At 39.7% G+C, this 17,564-nt stretch overlaps 1 protein-coding gene across 1 annotated transcript in view; it reads left to right on the top strand.

Annotated features, from left to right (window-relative positions):
* Positions 1–17,564, top strand: part of LARS2 (leucyl-tRNA synthetase 2, mitochondrial) — a 163,842-nt gene that overhangs the window by 20,486 nt on the left and 125,792 nt on the right. The window contains exons 3-4 of the mRNA XM_007463898.1: positions 9,739–9,830; positions 12,610–12,670. Of these exons, the coding sequence (XP_007463960.1) occupies positions 9,739–9,830; positions 12,610–12,670 (153 nt within the window). The remainder of the gene's footprint in view (positions 1–9,738; positions 9,831–12,609; positions 12,671–17,564) is intronic.

The raw sequence follows: 17,564 nt of genomic DNA on the forward strand, positions 1-17,564 counted from the left end.
CTGGTGTGAGGTGATACCTCATTGTAGTTTTGATTTGCATTTCTCTATTAGTGATGTTGAGCAGCTTTTCATGGGCTTCTTGGCCATCTGTATGTCTTCCTTGGAGAAATGTGTATTTAGGTCTTCTGCCCATTTTTGGATTGGCTTGTTTGTTTTATTAACATTGAGCTGCATGAGCTGCTTGTAAATTTTGGAGATTAATCCTTTGTCAGTTGCTTCATTGCAAATATTTTCTCCCATTCTGAGGGTTGTCTTTTCGTCTTCTTTATAGTTTCCTTTGCTGTGCAAAAGCTTTGAAGTTTCATTAGGTCACATTTGTTTATTTTTGTTTTCATTTCCACTACTCTAGGAGGTGGATCAGAAAATATCTTGCTGTGATTTATGTCAAAGAGTGTTCTTTCTATGTTTTCCTCTAAGAGTTTTATAGTGGCCGGTCTTACATTTAGGTCTCTAATCCATTTTGAGTTTATTTTGGTGCATGGTGGTCGGGAGTGTTCTAATTTCATTCTTTTACATGTAGCTGTCCAGTTTTCCCAGCACCACTTATTGAAGAGACTGTCTTTTCTCCATTGTATATCCTTGCCTCCTTTGTCATAGATTAGTTGACCGTAGGTGCGTGAGTTTATCTCTGGGATTTCTATCTTGTTCTGTTGATCAGTGTTTCTGTTTTTGTGCCAGTACCATATTGTCTTCATTACTGTAGCTTTGTAGTATAGTCTGAAGTCAGGGAGTCTGATTCCTCCAGCTCTGTTTTTTTCCCTCAAGATTGCTTTGGCTCTTTGGGGTCTTTTGTGTCTCCATACAAATTTTAAGATATTTTGTTCTAGTTCTGTAAAAAAATGCCATTGGTAATTTGATAGATTGAATCTGTAGATTGCTTTGGGTAGTATAGTCATTTTCACAATGTTGATTCTTCCAATCCAAGAACATGGTATAGCTCTCCATTTGTTGGTATCATCTTTAATTTCTTTCATCAGTGTCTTAAAGTTTTCTGCATACAGGTCTTTTGTCTCCCTAGGTAGGTTTATTCCTAGTTATTTTATTCTTTTTGTTGCAGTGGTAAATGGGAGTGTTTCCTTAATTTCTCTTTCAGATTTTTCATCATTAGTGTATAGGAATGCAAGAGATTTCTGTGCATTAATTTTGTATACTGCAACTTTAGCAAATTCATTGAGTAGCTTTAGTAGTTCTCTGGTGGCATCTTTAGGATTCTCTATGTATAGTACCATGTCATCTGCAAACAGTGACAGTTTTACTTCTTTTCCAATTTGTATTCCTTTTATTTCTCTTTCTTCTCTGATTGCTGTGGCTAGGACTTCCAAAACTATGTTGAATAACAGTGCTGAGAGTGGATATCCTTGTCTTGTTCCTGATCTTAGAGGAAATGTTTTCAGTTTTTCACCATTGAGAATGATGTGTGCTGTGGGTTTGTTGTATATGGCCTTTATTATGTTGAGGTAGGTTCCCTCCATGCCCACTTTCTGGAGAGTTTTTATCCTAAATGGGTGTTGAATTTCGTCAAAAGCTTTTTCTGCATCTATTGAGATGATCATATGGTTTTTCTCCTTCAGTTTGTTAATATGGTGTATCACATTGATTGATTTGTGTATATTGAAGAATCCTTGCATCCCTGGGATAAATCCCACTTGATCATGGTGTATGATCCTTTGAATGTGTTGTTGGATTCTGTTTGCTAGTATTTTGTTGAGGATTTTTGCATCTATGTTCATCAGTGATATTGGTCTGTAATTTTCTTTTTTTGTAGTATCTTTGTCTGGTTTTGGTATCAGGGTAATGGTGGCCTCATAGAATGAGTGTGGGAGTGTTCCTTCCTCTGCAGTTTTTTGGAAGAGTTTGAGAAGGATGAGTGTTATTTCTTCTCTAAATGTTTGATAGCATTCACCTGTGAAGCCATCTGGTCCTGGACTTTTGTTTGCTAGAAGATTGTTAATCACAGTTTCAATTTCATTACTTGTGATTGGTCTGTTCATATTTTCTATTTCTTCCTGGTTCAGTCTTGGGAGGTTATACCTTTCTAAGAATTTGTCCATTTCTTCCAGGTTGTCCATTTTATTGGCATAGAGTTGCTTGTTGTAGTCTCTTGGGATGCTTTATATTTCTGTGGTGTCTGTTGTAACTTCTCCTTCTCCATTTCTAATTTTATTGATTTGAGTCCTCTCCCTCTTTTTCTTGATGAGTCTGGCTAATGGTTTATCAATTTTGATTATCTTCTCAAAGAACCAGCTTTTAGTTTTATTGATCTTTGCTATTGTTTTCTTTGTTTCTATTTCATTTATTTCTGCTCTGATATTTATGATTTCTTTCCTTCTGCTAACATTGGGTTTTGTTGGTTCTTCTTTCTCTAGTTCCTTTAGGTGTAAGATTAGATTGTTTAGTTGAGATTCTTCTTGTTTCTTGAGGTAGGCTTGTATAGCTATAAACTTCCCTCTTAGAACTGCTTTTGCTGCATCCCATAGGTTTTTGATCATCGTGTTTTCATTGTCATTTGTCTCTAGGTATTTTTTGATTTCCTCTGTGATTTGTTCAGTGATCTCTTGGTTATTTAGTAACGTATTGTTTAGCCTCCATGTGTTTGTGTTTCTTACGTTTTTTCCCCTGTAATTCATTTCTAATCTCATAGTGTTGTGGTCAGACAAGACGCTTGATATGATTTCAATTTTCTTAAATTTACTGAGGCTTGATTTGTGACCCAAGATGTGATCTCTCCTGGAGAATGTTCCATGTGCACTTGAGAAGAAAGTGTAATCTGCTGTTTTTGGATGGAATGTCCTATAAATATCAATTAAATCTATCTGGTCTATTGTGTCATTTAAAGCTTCTGTTTCCTTATTAATTTTCATTTTGGATGATCTGTCCATTGGTGTAAGTGAGGTGTTAAAGTCCTCCACTATTATTGTGTTACTGTCAATTTCCTCTTTTATAGCTGTTAGCAGTTGCCTTATGTATTGTGGTGCCCTTATGTGGGTGCATATATATTTATAATTGTTATATCTTCTTCTTAGATTGATCCCTCGATCATTATGTAGTGTCCTTCCTTGTCTCTTGTAACATTCTTTGTTTTAAAGCCTATTTTATCTGATATGAGTATTGCTACTCCAGCTTTCTTTTGATTTCCATTTGCATGGAATATCTTTTTCCATCCCCTCACTTTCAGTCTGTATGTGTCCCTAGGTCTGAAGTGGGTCTCTTTTAGACAGCATATATACAGGTCTTGTTTTTGTATCCATTCAGCCAGTCTGTGTCTTTTGGTTGGAGCATTTAATCTATTCACGTTTAAGGTAATTATTGATGTGTATGTTCCTATGACCATTTTCTTAATTGTTTTGGGTTTGTTTTTCTAGGTCCTTTTTTTCTCTTGTGTTTCCCACTTAGAGTATTTTCTTTAGCATTTGTTGTATAGCTGGTTTGGTGGTGCGGAATTCTCTTAGCTTTTGCTTGTCCGAAAAGCTTTTGATTTCTCCATCAAATCTGAATGAGATTCTTGCTGGATAGAGTAATCTTGGTTGTAGGTTTTTCTCTTTCATCACTTTAAGTATATCCTGCCACTCCCTTCTGGCCAGCAGAGCTTCCACTGAAAATCAGCTGATAACCTTATGGGGATTACTTTGTAATGTTGTTTTTTGTTTTTCCCTTGCTGCTTTTAATATTTTATCTTTGAATTTAATTTTTGTTAGTTTGATTAATATGTGTCTTTGTGTGTTTTTCCTAGGGTTTATCCTGTATGGGACTCTCTGTGCTTTGTGGACTTGGGTGACTATTTCCTTTCCCATGTTAGGGAAGTTTTCAACTATAATCTCTTCAAATATTTTCTCAGACCCTTTCTTTTTCTATTCTTCTTCTGGGACCCCTATAATTCGAATGTTGGTGTTTTTAGTGTTGTCCCAGAGGTCTCTGAGATTGTCTTCCATTCTTTTCATTCTCTTTTCTTTATTCTGCTCTTATTTTCACCATTTTGTCCTCCAGCTCACTTATTTGTTCTGCTTCAGTTATTCTCTTTTTGATTCCTTCTAGTGTATTTTCCATTTCTGTTATTGTGTTGTTCATCTTTGTTTGTTTGTTCCTTAGTTCTTCTAATTCTTTGTTAAACATTTCTTGTATTTTCTCCATCAGTGCCTCCATTCTATTTCTGACGTTTTGGATCATTACTATCATTACTCTGAATTCTTTTTCAGGTAGATTGCCTATTTCCCCTTCATTTGTTTGGTCTTGTAGGTTTTTACCTTGCTCCTTCTTCTGTGACATATTTTTTTGCCATCTCATTTTTTTTTTTTTTTTTTTTTTTATGAGTGGGAGTGTGTTTCTGTCTTACTGGTTGTTTGGCCTGAGGCTTCCAGCCCTGGAGTTTGTAGGCTATTGGGTAGAGCTGGGTCTTGGTGCTGAGATGAGGAACTCCGTGAGACCTCACTTGGATGAATATTCCGTGGTGTCTGAGGTTCTGCTAGTCCAGTGGTTCAGACTCAGACCTCCCACCACAGGATCTTCGGCCCGACCCCAGGCTCATGAACTAAGTTCCCACAAGCTGCCTGGGGTGGCAAAAACAAATAAATAAAACGAACAAAAAAGAACAATAACAAAGTAAAAAATAAAATTAGCCTAGGAAACTGACAGATATGTTAGGAAGAATATAAAAATAAAATTATAGATGCATAACAACTGGAAGGTACATCAGTACCACAATAGTAAAAAAAGTGGAGGAGGGAAAAGAAAAAAAAAAGTGGGGGCGGGGAAGGCCTTCGCTGTGGAGGGCAGGGCCTAAGCAAAGGCAAGGTTTGGGTAGTGGGCGGGGCCAATGCTCAGGACCGGTGGGGCTGGGAAAGGCCCTGGGGGCTGTGGGGGCGTGGAGCTTAGGCTCAAGGAACAGAAGGGACCCAGGTGTGCCCCCCACCTCTGGTCTCAGAGGGTAGGGGACCTCACCTGGGAGCCCAGCAGGCTTCCTGGGCTCGAGTGGGTGGGGCAGACGCCCTCTTCTCCTCTCCTTTGGTCTGGGAGGGCCCCTCTCGCCTGCCTCTACTGATCTCCCTAGCCTCCCTCCTATGTCCCCAAGGACCGACGCAGCCTGGAGGGGGTTTGGAGGGTGGGTACTGGCTTGGGAGCTCAGCAGGCTCCCCTGCCCAAGTGGGCCAGGTGATCCCCCTCTGCTCCTCTCCCACTCTTCCCAGAGAGTCCCTCCTGCCTGCCTCTCCTGATTTCACCAGCCTCGGGGGCGTCAATCCTATCTGACCTCCACTTCTTCTCTGCCCTCAGCCCCGCTACGTCCTACCGGTTCACTTTGGGGTTCCTCCTGTCTCCTTGGGCATCAGAGTCGCCCACCAGCAGCGGGCAGGTGCCCTAGTTGCCGGGGGACGCTAACTCTGCGTCGTCCCACACCACCCTCTTGACTCTTCCTTCCCTAACTATATTTTCATAGACAGCTTGGGGTAACATGTGAACTAAGAATATCTTTTCATGTTAATTTCATCTGAAAACAAAAATAGAAATGAATAAGTATATTACATAAATCCAGACTGATTTTTTGACTGTCTCTGTATTGACTTTATCTAAAAACATGGATGGTAACCTAACAGTGTTAATAGGAAGAAACATTGAGCTGGTGCCATTTTGGCAGTTCCAATGAAGAAACCAAGTGGTAATTAAGTTTTCCCCTTTCTTGTGGAACATGGTTATACAACAGTTACATTATTCTGCCAGCGAAGTAGCCCTAGGAGAATTAAAGCATCGCTGGAAGCTGCACTCTAGTGTTATCCATGGAAGTATTTCAGAACTTTCTACTAATCAAGCACAAATCCCCAACATGGGATTATTATTATTTTTAGCTCTTGAAAATTAAAAAGAAAAAGAAAAATCTGTGAAGGAAATGTTTTTCATCCATGGGTTAAGCAGTACTCAAGAGAAAGCTGTATTCTAAAGGGTGAGTGTTTTAGTCAGGATTCTTGGCTACCAGGGACTGAAACCCAACTCAGACCAGTTTAAGCAAAAAAGGAGGTTTTGTGTGTTTTTACAAATCCTGGTGTAACTCACAGAACCAAAGGAAGTGTTGTAGGAATGGGGCCCACTAGGAATTGCACCCACGTCCTTGGAGCACATCAGTATCCCTAGTCTCTGCCTCCCATTTCTGCATCTGTCCACATGCCAGCAGTATTTTCTTAGACATCTCCACCAGGTGCTCCCTCTGTGGCCAGAGGGGTGGGTTTTGTGATTTGCTGTCTGCAGCAGGACCATATGAAGTAGGAGGAGGAGCATTTTGCCAGAAGGGGAGGGTGCTGTTTGGAAAGATGAAACACTTTGGGTAGGACACATTTAGCAAGAGGAAAAGAGACCTCAGGTCTGAAAGATCAGCTGGATTGGGTTATGTTTTGACAACTTCCTAAAACTACATAGACTAGATATTCCTAGGGAATGTTAGAATCTTTTTAAAAGACATGTATACACACACACACACACGTACTTACATATTTTGTACAGATGTCCATGATACGTTAAATGAAAAAAAAAAGGTCATAAAATAGTGTATGACAGGTTCTATTTCCATAAAAACAAACCATTCAGCTCCTATATATGTATATATATGTTTGTATATCTGTGTTTGAGTGAAGAGAAAGATGTGGAAGGATACAAAGGCTGACATTGTTGGTTACATCAAGGAGTTGAGAATAGGAGTTGGGGCTGGGGGAGATGATCAGCTTTGCCTTTATATATCATGTATTGTGTCATTTCACTTGTTAAAATAAGCTTGTGTTATGCTCGTAATTTGAGAAACATCCAATTAAGGAAAAAGAAGAGAAACCTATTCCGACTGACCTCAGGAGCGTGGATGCAGGGATTGAATGTGATAGCTTGGGAGTCATGTCATTTTTTTTTTTTTTTGGCTGTGCCGCGTGGCTTGCGGGATCTTAGTTCCCTGACCATGGATTGAATCCAGGGTCTCGGCAGTGAGAGCGCAGAGTCCTAACCGCTGGACTGTGAGGGAATTCCCCGGGAGTCATGTTATCTTAGGCTGGCAGGCCAGGGCATTCCACTCTTCCCATATTCCCAGGACTGGGAAGCACGGCAGAGGATGTGACAAACCAGACTGGAGCAGCAGCGAACTGGAGAGATCCACAGCACTGTTGTTCACCAAGTCTGTATGCCGTACAGAAAGCAGACCCGAGTGGATCAGACCTACCACCACCCCTGATATGGCAAAATCTACTGGGCAGGGCCCTTCCTACCCAGCACACAGATGGCTGCTTCTGCTCATGGACTACCCCTGCTCCAGTCAGCCATGGCAAGAACAGCTGGGCTACTTTCAAATGAAGCACCTGATGTGAGCCACTAATTATGCACGAAAGAAGAACTGATGCGCCCCTTTCATGGAAAAGAAGGCCAAACGGCTGGCCCTTTGAGCCTCATGGTTTGTTCGGTTTGGTTAAGAACTTCCAATGCCTGGCAGCAACCTGCTACAGAGGCTCTTATCATAAGTAATACACCCTTAGGAGTGTACATGGATGAGGATGTGTGTGAGGTCAAGGGGTCTCCCTGTCTGTTGTCACAGAACCACCATAATGAATGTGGCCAAAGAGACGTGGGCTGAGGTCCTGACGAGGGAATCAGGATGTTGTGAGGTGCTGAAGATCAAACAGACGACGGCAGCTGCCACTGCAGCCAGCCCTGCCATTTACTGGGTGCCTGTACTGTGCTGGGTGCACCACATACATCTTAGCGTGTAATTCTCAACGATTTGGGTGGCTGCTTTCAGTCACAGTTGATAGTTGGGACTCACGGTAAGTGATGTGCCTTAGGTCCCACTGCCAGTAAATGGCAGGTTTGGGTTAGGACATTTCCCCCCAAACCACACAGCCTCCTGAGGAACGAGCCTTTGTTGCATTTCCCACTCACTAGCCAAAGGAATTAGAGCAGCTCTGATTTTAGATGCATGGTCTTCATCCTTGAGATGGAATTGTTCCATGAGAACTAAAACCTAATTAAAAAATAATAATGTGCAGAATGGAAGGACGATGTAAGGCAAGTGGCTTCTGCCACTGGGAGGGCCATGCCTGTTCTCTTACTGCCGCCTGCTAAGAGGGACTAGGGAGAGAACGGATCTGGGCACTGGGATTCGAGTGTGAATCCAGTTTGGGACACTAAATTGTAGGTGCTCATGGACCTGAGGCAGAGGTGGCCATGGGTGATACTCATTTGCATCTCAGAGAGTCTTTGAACAAGACAGAAAGATGGAAGAAAACTCTAGGTGCACAATGAAAACAAAACAACACACAGAAATAATATCCCAATTGTTAAAAATTGGATATAAATTTACCAAATAACAGTTATGTATGGCTATATAATAGAATTAAGGGTATTTTATTTTCTTCTGAATATTTTTCTCTATGTATCAAGGCTATTTGTAGTGAACATGCATTATTTCAATAATCAGGGGGAAAAGTTATTTATAAAAGAAAATGAGACCTGTTTCTTTAGTGGAAAATGTTCCATCATGATATGGGCGGGTGATGAGGTAGTGCCAGTAAGTGTGTCTGAGTGTCCATCACTATCCAAGATGTATGTGAACAGAAGCTCAGGTTCTCTGTATGATTACAAACAAACAAACAAACACACAAACAAACTCAGCTTGTGGCAGTTGACAGATCAGGAACTTGATAGGGAGTAAGGCCAGCTGTAAAGGGCTGTTTTCTAGAAATACTGGAGCGTCCTCAGGCCATCCTCACCCACAGGCAAGCTTCAGAAATATGGCTCTGGGAGAAGCTGTGTTTATGGCTTTGTGGCTGAAAATCAGCATTAGAGAAGGGTAGGAGTCTGAGTTTTCAAAGCAGGTGTCCTTCCTGGCAGTGGGTAGAGAGCCCAGCCTTCTGAGTCTGTCCCTTGATGCCACAGCTTGTGTTTCAAGCCATTGTTCCCATTCATGGCATGTAAGTTAGGTTGAGAGAACTTGCTATTGAAGCTGCCAGCTGAGCTGTGACTGATCATCCATTTGCAGAAATGAGTGCCTATCCTGGTCTGAAGTAATTGCTTCTGGTGTGACCTAGCTAGGCTGCTTACTCTTGTTGGTCCATCATTGCTTGGACTGTCAAATAAAGGAGTGGGGATGGAGGATATATTTCAAAAGCTTCTTCTAGCTCTGAGATCTTAGGATCCCCTGTTCTTTGGAAAATGGAAGTATCTTATAGGAGGTGATTCAGAGTGGCTTATTGTATACACTTGAAAAGTGGCTAGTGTGACTGAGGAACTGAATTTTAAATTTTAATTAATTTTAGCTAATTTAAGTTTAAATTTATATAACCACATGTGGCTAGGGGCTACCCTATTGGACAGCACAACTCCTTAACTGGAAAATCTAACATGAGGTGAGCATTTTGAATGCCTATATATATTTTTATATATACCTATTTTTGAAATTAAAAGAAACTTTTTATAATTTCAGAAAAACCCTTTGGGTTCATTACACACAATACAGGCAAGAAGAAGAAGAAAGTAAAAAATAGTCACGAAAATACCTACTCAGAGATAACTGCTATTGGCCCCTTGGTGTACAACCTTCTAAATTCTCTTCTGTGCTTACGTCTTAGATAGCCAGCTGGCTTTCAAAAGCATAGTTTGAAATCAGCCAGGAAAGGGATAAGATGTGTTAGAAAGAGAGAATGCCTGCTCATTGCCCAGAAGAGAACACTGATAAAGATTTTAGCAATCTGCCACGGCTGATGTTTCTTTTCTGGGTGCAAGGTTATCAATCCCATGGGATGGGATGCATTTGGATTGCCTGCCGAAAATGCTGCGATCGAGAGGAATCTACATCCAGAAAGTTGGACACAGAGGTATGTGTTTACAGGCATATTCAAGCACTTGTATACAGAACCCTTAAACAATTTTTTTAACCTGTGCACAAGAAATAGAAAGTAAAGCAAACAAAACATTGCAGTCTGCCAAGCAATAAACAGGATTGTCTGTATTTGGTGTTTGCCTTTTTGCACACTGTATTCTTAGCTAAGAAATAACAAAGAGGGTTTGGATATCATTCATGTGTTCATTTTGATGCTTTGTTATTTAGTTATTCTTCCTTTGAGTATTTGCATTTGGAAGGAAAAAGGAGAAGGAAAGGGTGACATTTGTTAAATTTCTACAGTGCTCTTCATCTTCGTGACTGTAGTTTGAGCCATATACAAATTCCACATTATAATTTTCTCTGCAAATTCTGTTAATTTTTTGCCTTCACCATTCTGAAGGAAGAGGAACTTAGATATTCAACGAGGAAATATATGGCCAATTTATTCTGGGTGTGGCTTTCTCCAAGGAGGACATACTCTCAGTCCCCCCTGTGCCTCAGGCTTCCATGTACTTGTGGGCCAGCAGTGCCTATCCCTCTCCCTCCTGATAAAGCCTTGAGGGCCTTATACCAGAACCCAGCAGAATGTTCTGGGCTCACTCCAGCCCCTTTCACAAAGCCTTTCCTCACCCTACCCGTCAGAAGTAGAGAGGGAGGTTCAAAGTCTATCCCCATTGTCTTTCACCTCCCTTTGCTTTATCTTGCCCAAGGCTACATTGTAAAAAGAAATATCTTCTGCACCATCTACTTGTCTTTTTTCTTCCTAATCCCTAGTTTCCACTTTTCCAATTATGGTTAATTCTAGAGTAATGGGAGTGATGAAAAAAGGAGGAAATAATGATTTAAATAAAATGGGTCAAATATGGTATAAATCTGATGTAAGCTAGGCCAGGGATTGGCAAATTCCATGGGCCAAATTTGGCCCTGCCTGATTTTGTAAATAAAGTTTTATTGGAACACAAGCCACACCCATTTGTTTATATATTGGTCGTGGCTGCTTTCATGATACAATGGCAGAACTGAGTAGTTGTGACAGAGACCATTTGGCTCACAGAGCTGAAAACATTTACCATCTGGCCCTTTACAGAAAGTTTGCCAACTCCTCCAAGGAGGAGTAGTATGCTCCTCCAACTAGAGCATAGCAGTAAAGAAGATGACCCCTGAATCAGGCCACATAGGTACAAATCCTGCCTTTCCTTCTTCCTAGCCATTCAACTTGAGCAAATTACTTAACCTCTCTGCGCCTCAGTTTATTTTTCTGTAAAGGAGGGATAGTCATAGTTCCTACCTCTTATGAATGGATAAAGATTAAGCACTGTCTTAGTCAGCTGCTATAACAAAAATACCATAGTCTGGGTGGCTTATAAACAACAGAAATGTATTTCTCTCAGTTCTATAGGCTGGGAAGTCCGAGATCAAGGCACTTGCAGATTTGGTGTCTGGTGAGGACCCGCTTCTTGGTTCATAGACAGCTGTCTTCTCTCTGTGTCTTGACATGGTAGAAGGGGCAAGGTTGCTCTCTGGAGTCTCTTTTATAGAGGCACTAATCCGGTTACCTCTCATAGTACCTTTGGTTACCTCAAAATACCATCACATTGGAGATTAGGTTTTAACATAACAATTTGAGGGAGACACAAACATTCAGTCTGTTGCAAGCACTTTTCTGCAAAATGTTTAACACGAGGCTTGGAATTAAAATAAGCTATTGTTAGCTAATCAGAGATCACCTAGAGAACTTCTTCATGGTTTTTCATATTTTCAGTCTGCTTGTACTGAAAGGAGACACAGTAGAAATGAATTAGTCCTTTTTCTTTAAAAAGTAAAAAGAGGACCTAGAGATCATCATATTAACTGAAGTCAGACAGAGGAAGACAAATATCGTATGATATCACTTACTGTAGAATCTAAAAAAATGATACAAATGAACTTACTTACGAAACAGAAATAGACTCACAGACATAGAAAACAAATTTATGGTTACCAAAGGGGATAGTGGGGCAGGGCAGGGGGGAATAAATTAGGAGTTTGGGATTAACCTATACATATTACTGTTTATAAAATAGACAAACAGCAAGTACCTATTGTATAGCGCAGGGAACTATACTCTGTCTTGTAATAACCTGTAATGGAAAATAATCTGAAAAATATATGTATATATGTATAACTGAATCACTTTACTATATATCTGAAGCTAACACAGCACTGTAAATTATATTTCAATAAAAAAGGTTTAAAATTTTTTTAATTTAAATAATATTTTATTTCATAGTATATTAAAGTTGATTAATTTACTTCTCTCCTCTTTTCCAATTGTTGGAGAGTTTTCGGTTTTAGGTTTTGATTGACAAAGCACTGTATGGCTCCTCTTGGATTCCCGCAATTTGTATGTTAAGATTTTTCTTTTCAGTTGCTTTTAAATTTGTAAATGCTTTGCTTAAATTTGTGCAGAATACAGGCATATGGATGGGCCAGGAGTGCACAAATCAGAAGGGTTGCCTTCCTGAATGGCCAGGGAAAGGGTTAATCCCTAGGACCAAAGGCTACCGTGGTTTTTAGTGGATTTTGCAAGGGTCCAAAGAATAGATGCCTTCTACTAGGCAGATATTTTCACTGATTCTTAGTTATTAATTTCTTCGCCAGGGCAAAACAACACTTAAAGCCCTTTGGAATAATCTAGACTTTTCCAGTTTCCTTTTCACATTCTCAAAGTGTAGTTTGTTTATGGCTTTTCCTGTTTCTAAAATCCAAACTCTTTTCCCTTTGTTTCGCAGTAACATTAGACACATGAGGAAACAACTTGATCGACTGGGCCTGTGTTTCAGCTGGGATAGAGTAAGTCACCTTTTTCCTGGAAGGTCTTTATTTTAACCAAGGTCCTGATTGAATGGGGGATTGTGCACATTTACTTTATCTTCCTTCTCTTCAGGTTGGGAGGAAGGAGGAAAAGAAGGGTGGCAGAAAGCAGGAGGGAAGGATTAGCACTCCACAAATAAAAAAGTATCCCCAGTGGATAATTTGCCTGCAAACAAGTAATTTTCTGTGGGATTAAGCTAAGAGAGTTAACTTCTTATTTAACTTCACAGTTGGCTATTCATTTATGTGTGGCAAAAGCTTTGCACAAGGATTTCTCGTGTTCTCAGCAATAGTTTAAGAAGACTATTGGAATCTATGTAAAAGTGATTAAATATCAACCCATGTGGTGCCTTTAGGTGATTAGGTGTAGGTTGATGGATCATTTATCTCTTTTGTTCCATGTTTGGAATTGAGGCTTATAACAAAAAGCCTTTTGGTATAAAATGTTTTCAAACTGTGTATTAAACCACTGGAGAATTCCAGACCTGGGTGGAGTTCAGTGAAGACCACCTGGGTGTTAGGAACACCCACACTAAATACGGCTGAGCCTTTTAAAGCTCTGGCCAAAGACCACCCCTTGGACATTGATGAGTGGTCTGTTAGGTAAGATGAACTCTTGCTTGTCCTCTCCACGTACCAATGTCGTGATCTCTCTTAGCATCCCATTAACTCCACAAAATGCTTTTCATTGCTGGGTCTGTCCAGTTCAAGTTCATATCCTTTTACTCATGCAAAGCACCTGGAACAAACCCAAATGCAATCACCTTCTCCTCCTCCCCCATAATTTCTTAAATGATTGCAATTTGACGAGTACAATAAAAAAGTGAAAATCAAACACATTTAAACAGTCCCTGCTTTTTTCTATTTTTTCTTTTTTAGCTTCTTTAGATAAGGTCATGGGTTGAATCAAGTTCTTATTGTAGCACTGATGCCATTTTTATCACTAACTTGCAAGGTCACCAGGGTTTCATTTGATAGAGGTGTGAAAAAGTCCTGGTGCCTGAGTCAAGTTGTCCTGAGGAGCCAGTGGGGAAGTGCTGATGAAGAATGAACTGCATTCTAATGTGGAGAGAACTGAGTAATGCCCTCAGCTCTCCAGAGATGTGTTGGTAAATTCCTTGAGAGCAGAGATGGGCTTGTTAACCCTCTAGGATGAGAACTAGCCTAGTCCTACGCAGGAACAGCAACCGTAAGTAGTTCAAAAATTAATGGATTGTTTTCCTGATTATCATAGAAGATTAGAAAATACAGAAAAGTATAAGGAAGAACATAATGTGGTTAATGTGGTTAACCACAATGTGGTTAATTTAACGTCCTTGTATGGTTCCTTGTAGTCTTTTATTCTGGAATATTATATAATTTACTTTTGCAAAATAGAATTCATAATTCGTGTTTTTTATTTTGCTTCTTTTTACCTGCTATTCATGAACGTTTTCCCAGTTTATTAAATATTCTTTGGAAAAAGTGACTTTTTATAGCTGTGTAGTTTTCCATCTTATGTATGTGTCATAATTTATGTAACCTACCCTTTATTATCATATATTTAGATAGATTCTAATGTTCCTCTGTTATAAATATAGGTTCTCAATCACTCTTGTAAAAATCTGAAGTCCAGAAAGCTGTAAAAACGAAAATTTTTCCATAACTCATTTGACTGCAAAACCTGACCTGAACTGATGTTTATCCCACTTAGAATGAATATTCATATATTTTACTCTAGGAATAGTGATGTAATTGATTACTAGGTGCTCTCCCAGACTTAGTTAGGTAAATATACTGTTACCTTTTCATATCCAAAAAGGTCTTAGTTCTGAAGCACCACAGTTGGACCAAAGCATTTCAGATAAGGGATTTTGAACGTGTTAGTGCAGGATTGTAGATAAATATCACCACCCCTGCTATCAGTGTCTAAGTTACTGAACAATTCCCATGGGCCAGGCACCCATAATTCTCTCTTCAGATCTCTAGAAAGCTCTAAAATGTGGGTGATTTTATTGACATCGTTTTATTGCTGGTCACCCAAGTGGCAGGGCTGGGCTAATCCACTGGCCAATTTATGACTGCTGTGCTCACCCCACCGTACTTGGAGCAGATACTTTAGTACACATATTTTATTTCCTTAATATGACTTCTCAAAAAACCATGAGCAAGTTTAAAGCTTACAGTACTTGAATTTAAAGATACTTAAAGGTATAATTTGCTTATGTTACTTTGCTGTTGCCAAATTATCCTCCATAAAGGTTATACATATTTACACTCCCAAGTTATTATATAGTTGTTTTCACCTGTACTTCTTTTGTTATTAGTGATGAATTTTTCCGTGCTTTTAATGAATGTTTGAATTTGGGGAGGGAGTGTGTGTGTGAATAATCTAATCATGTCTTTTGCCCATATAGTTAGAGGGTGTTTGTCCTTTTCTTAATGATTTTCATTTTGTTACAAATATTTTCCCTCAATTTATCATTTGCCTTGCATTTTGTTTGTAGTGGGATTATTGTTAGCACACGGATATGTACTTGGAAAGGCCTTTCAGATACATACGTTTTTATTCTCAAACTTTTGTTTAATTTTTGCATTTAACTCAACTGGAATTATTTTAGTATATGATATAAGATAAGGAATTCCTCCTTTTTCTGAATAACCAATTGTTTCTGTCTTTGATTTTCAAACGTTCTTTTCCTAATTGATTTAAAAGGCTAACTTTATTATAACCATCTTCTTTTACACTGTTATTATACACTAAGTTCTGTTTCTGTTCATTTGATCCATTTATTACTATGTCATTACTAAGCTATTTTTAGTTACAGTTGCTTTATAATTGGCTCTAATACTAGGTAACAGAAGTTTCTTCTTATTGTCTGATACTGACAGTGCCATCCCTACTATCTTGTGTTTCTGTTTCCTTGATATATTTTGCCCATTTGAAAATAACCTTATCCTTTAGTTGTTGAATTCTTTTGGTGCATCACTTGTGGATACAATTAATTTAAAAAATTAAAAGATGGACAAAGTATATGGGGGAAACCTTTTGGCTAATCTAAAGTCTTTGTAACAGGGAAGTGTAAGCTATTTGTATTTATTTTTATAACTGGTATAGCAATTCTTTATTGTGCTAAAAGATAGCTGTAAGGGTCTTAAACCACGTGTTTAGTATCAACATAAAAAATAGAACATATGTTTTTGCCTCCCATGTTTCAATAAGATAAGGAGATTAGCTGGCAGCATTGGGTCTTCATTGCTGCACGCAGGCTTTCTCTAGTTGCAGCGAGCAGGGGCTACTCTTTGTTGTGGTGAGTGGGCTTTCATTGTGGTGGTTTCTCTTGTTGCGGAGAATGGGCTCTAGGTGCATGGGCTTCAGTAGTTGCAGCACGTGGGCTCAGTAGTTGTGGCTCGTGGGCTCTAGAGCTCAGGCTCGGTAGTTGTGGCACGTGGACTTACTTGCTCCGTGGCATGTGGGATCTTCCTGGACCAGGGACTGAACCCATGTCCCTTGCATTGGCAGGTGGATTCTTAACCACTGTGCCACCAGGGAAGTCCCACACTTTCCACTTTCTAAATCTATTTTCCAGAGGTTTTTTTGGGTATGTTCTGAGATTTTAGGCCTAATTTCTTCTTCTTCTTTTTAAAATTTTTTTTAATTAATTAATTTTTGGCTGTGTTGGGTCTTCGTTTCTGTGCGAGGGCTTTCTCTAGTTGCGGCAAGCGGGGGCCACTCTTCATCGCAGTGCGCGGGCCTCTCGCTATCGCAGCCTCTCTTGTTGCGGAGCGCAGGCTCCGAACGCGCAGGCTCAGTAGTTGTGGCGCACGGGCCTAGTTGCTCCGCAGCATGTGGGATCTTCCCAGACCGGGGCACGAACCCGTGTCGGCTGCATTGGCAGGCAGATTCTCAACCACTGTGCCCCCAGGGAAGCCCCCTAATTTCTTCGTATTGAAATTTTTCTTATGTATCATTCCTTAAACATAGATCTTTGCTTTTGGTTTTAGAATCATTTTCATAGCAAATTACTTAAACTGAATGCTTCTTAACTAGTTTCAGTGCTCATCAGTAGACCTTATAGAGCATGACTGCCCATTTTCACAATTTAGATTCATGAAAGAAAATGTTTAGATATTTTAGCCCTTGCTTTGAATCTTCCTATATTACATGTTATTTTCATAATGGAGAATGACTTTTCATTGCTTTCACCTATGACCAGCAACTTACTGGGGTATGGAATTCTTTTTTCTTTCAAATCTCTTTAGTAGACCTTGATCCTTGATTTACTGTCTTAAAAAAAACAAATTATAGACTTACAGGAAGTAGCCAAGATAGTATAGACAGATCCTATGGACCCTTCACCCAGCTTCCGCCAATGATAACATTTTATACAACTACAATATAATATCAAAACTAGGAAATTAACATTGGCACAGTACTATTAACTAGAGCGCAAATTTTATTCAGATTTCACCAGTTTTTATATGTATACACAGTGTGTGTGTGTGTGTGTGTGTGTGTGTGTGTGTGTGTGTGTGTGGGAGTAGTAGTAATAGTTCTGTACAATTTAATCACATGTGTAGATTTATGGAATGACCACCATCTGGCCCACTGGCCTCTGATGGAGAAGTCTGAGGCCAGCCCAGATCATCTCTTTGTAATACAGTGATCTTTCTACCCTCGTTTTGATGCTTGTTGGACTCCTGTCTCTGTCTTTTCCATTTAAAATTTTCATCAAAGTGTAGCTCAGTGTCCATCCTTTCACTTTAACTTTGCCTGGTGCTTGGTGACCACTTTTGATCTGCAGTGTAGGTATTTCCTCCTGTTGGTTTTCTAGACTCTCTTTCTCAAGAACACTGACTGAGTGTTTGCTGTATTCACTGTCCTCCGTTGTTT

This window comes from Lipotes vexillifer, unplaced genomic scaffold, assembly GCF_000442215.2.
Source record: "Lipotes vexillifer unplaced genomic scaffold, Lipotes_vexillifer_v1.1 scaffold1227, whole genome shotgun sequence".
Taxonomy (NCBI): domain Eukaryota; kingdom Metazoa; phylum Chordata; class Mammalia; order Artiodactyla; family Lipotidae; genus Lipotes; species Lipotes vexillifer.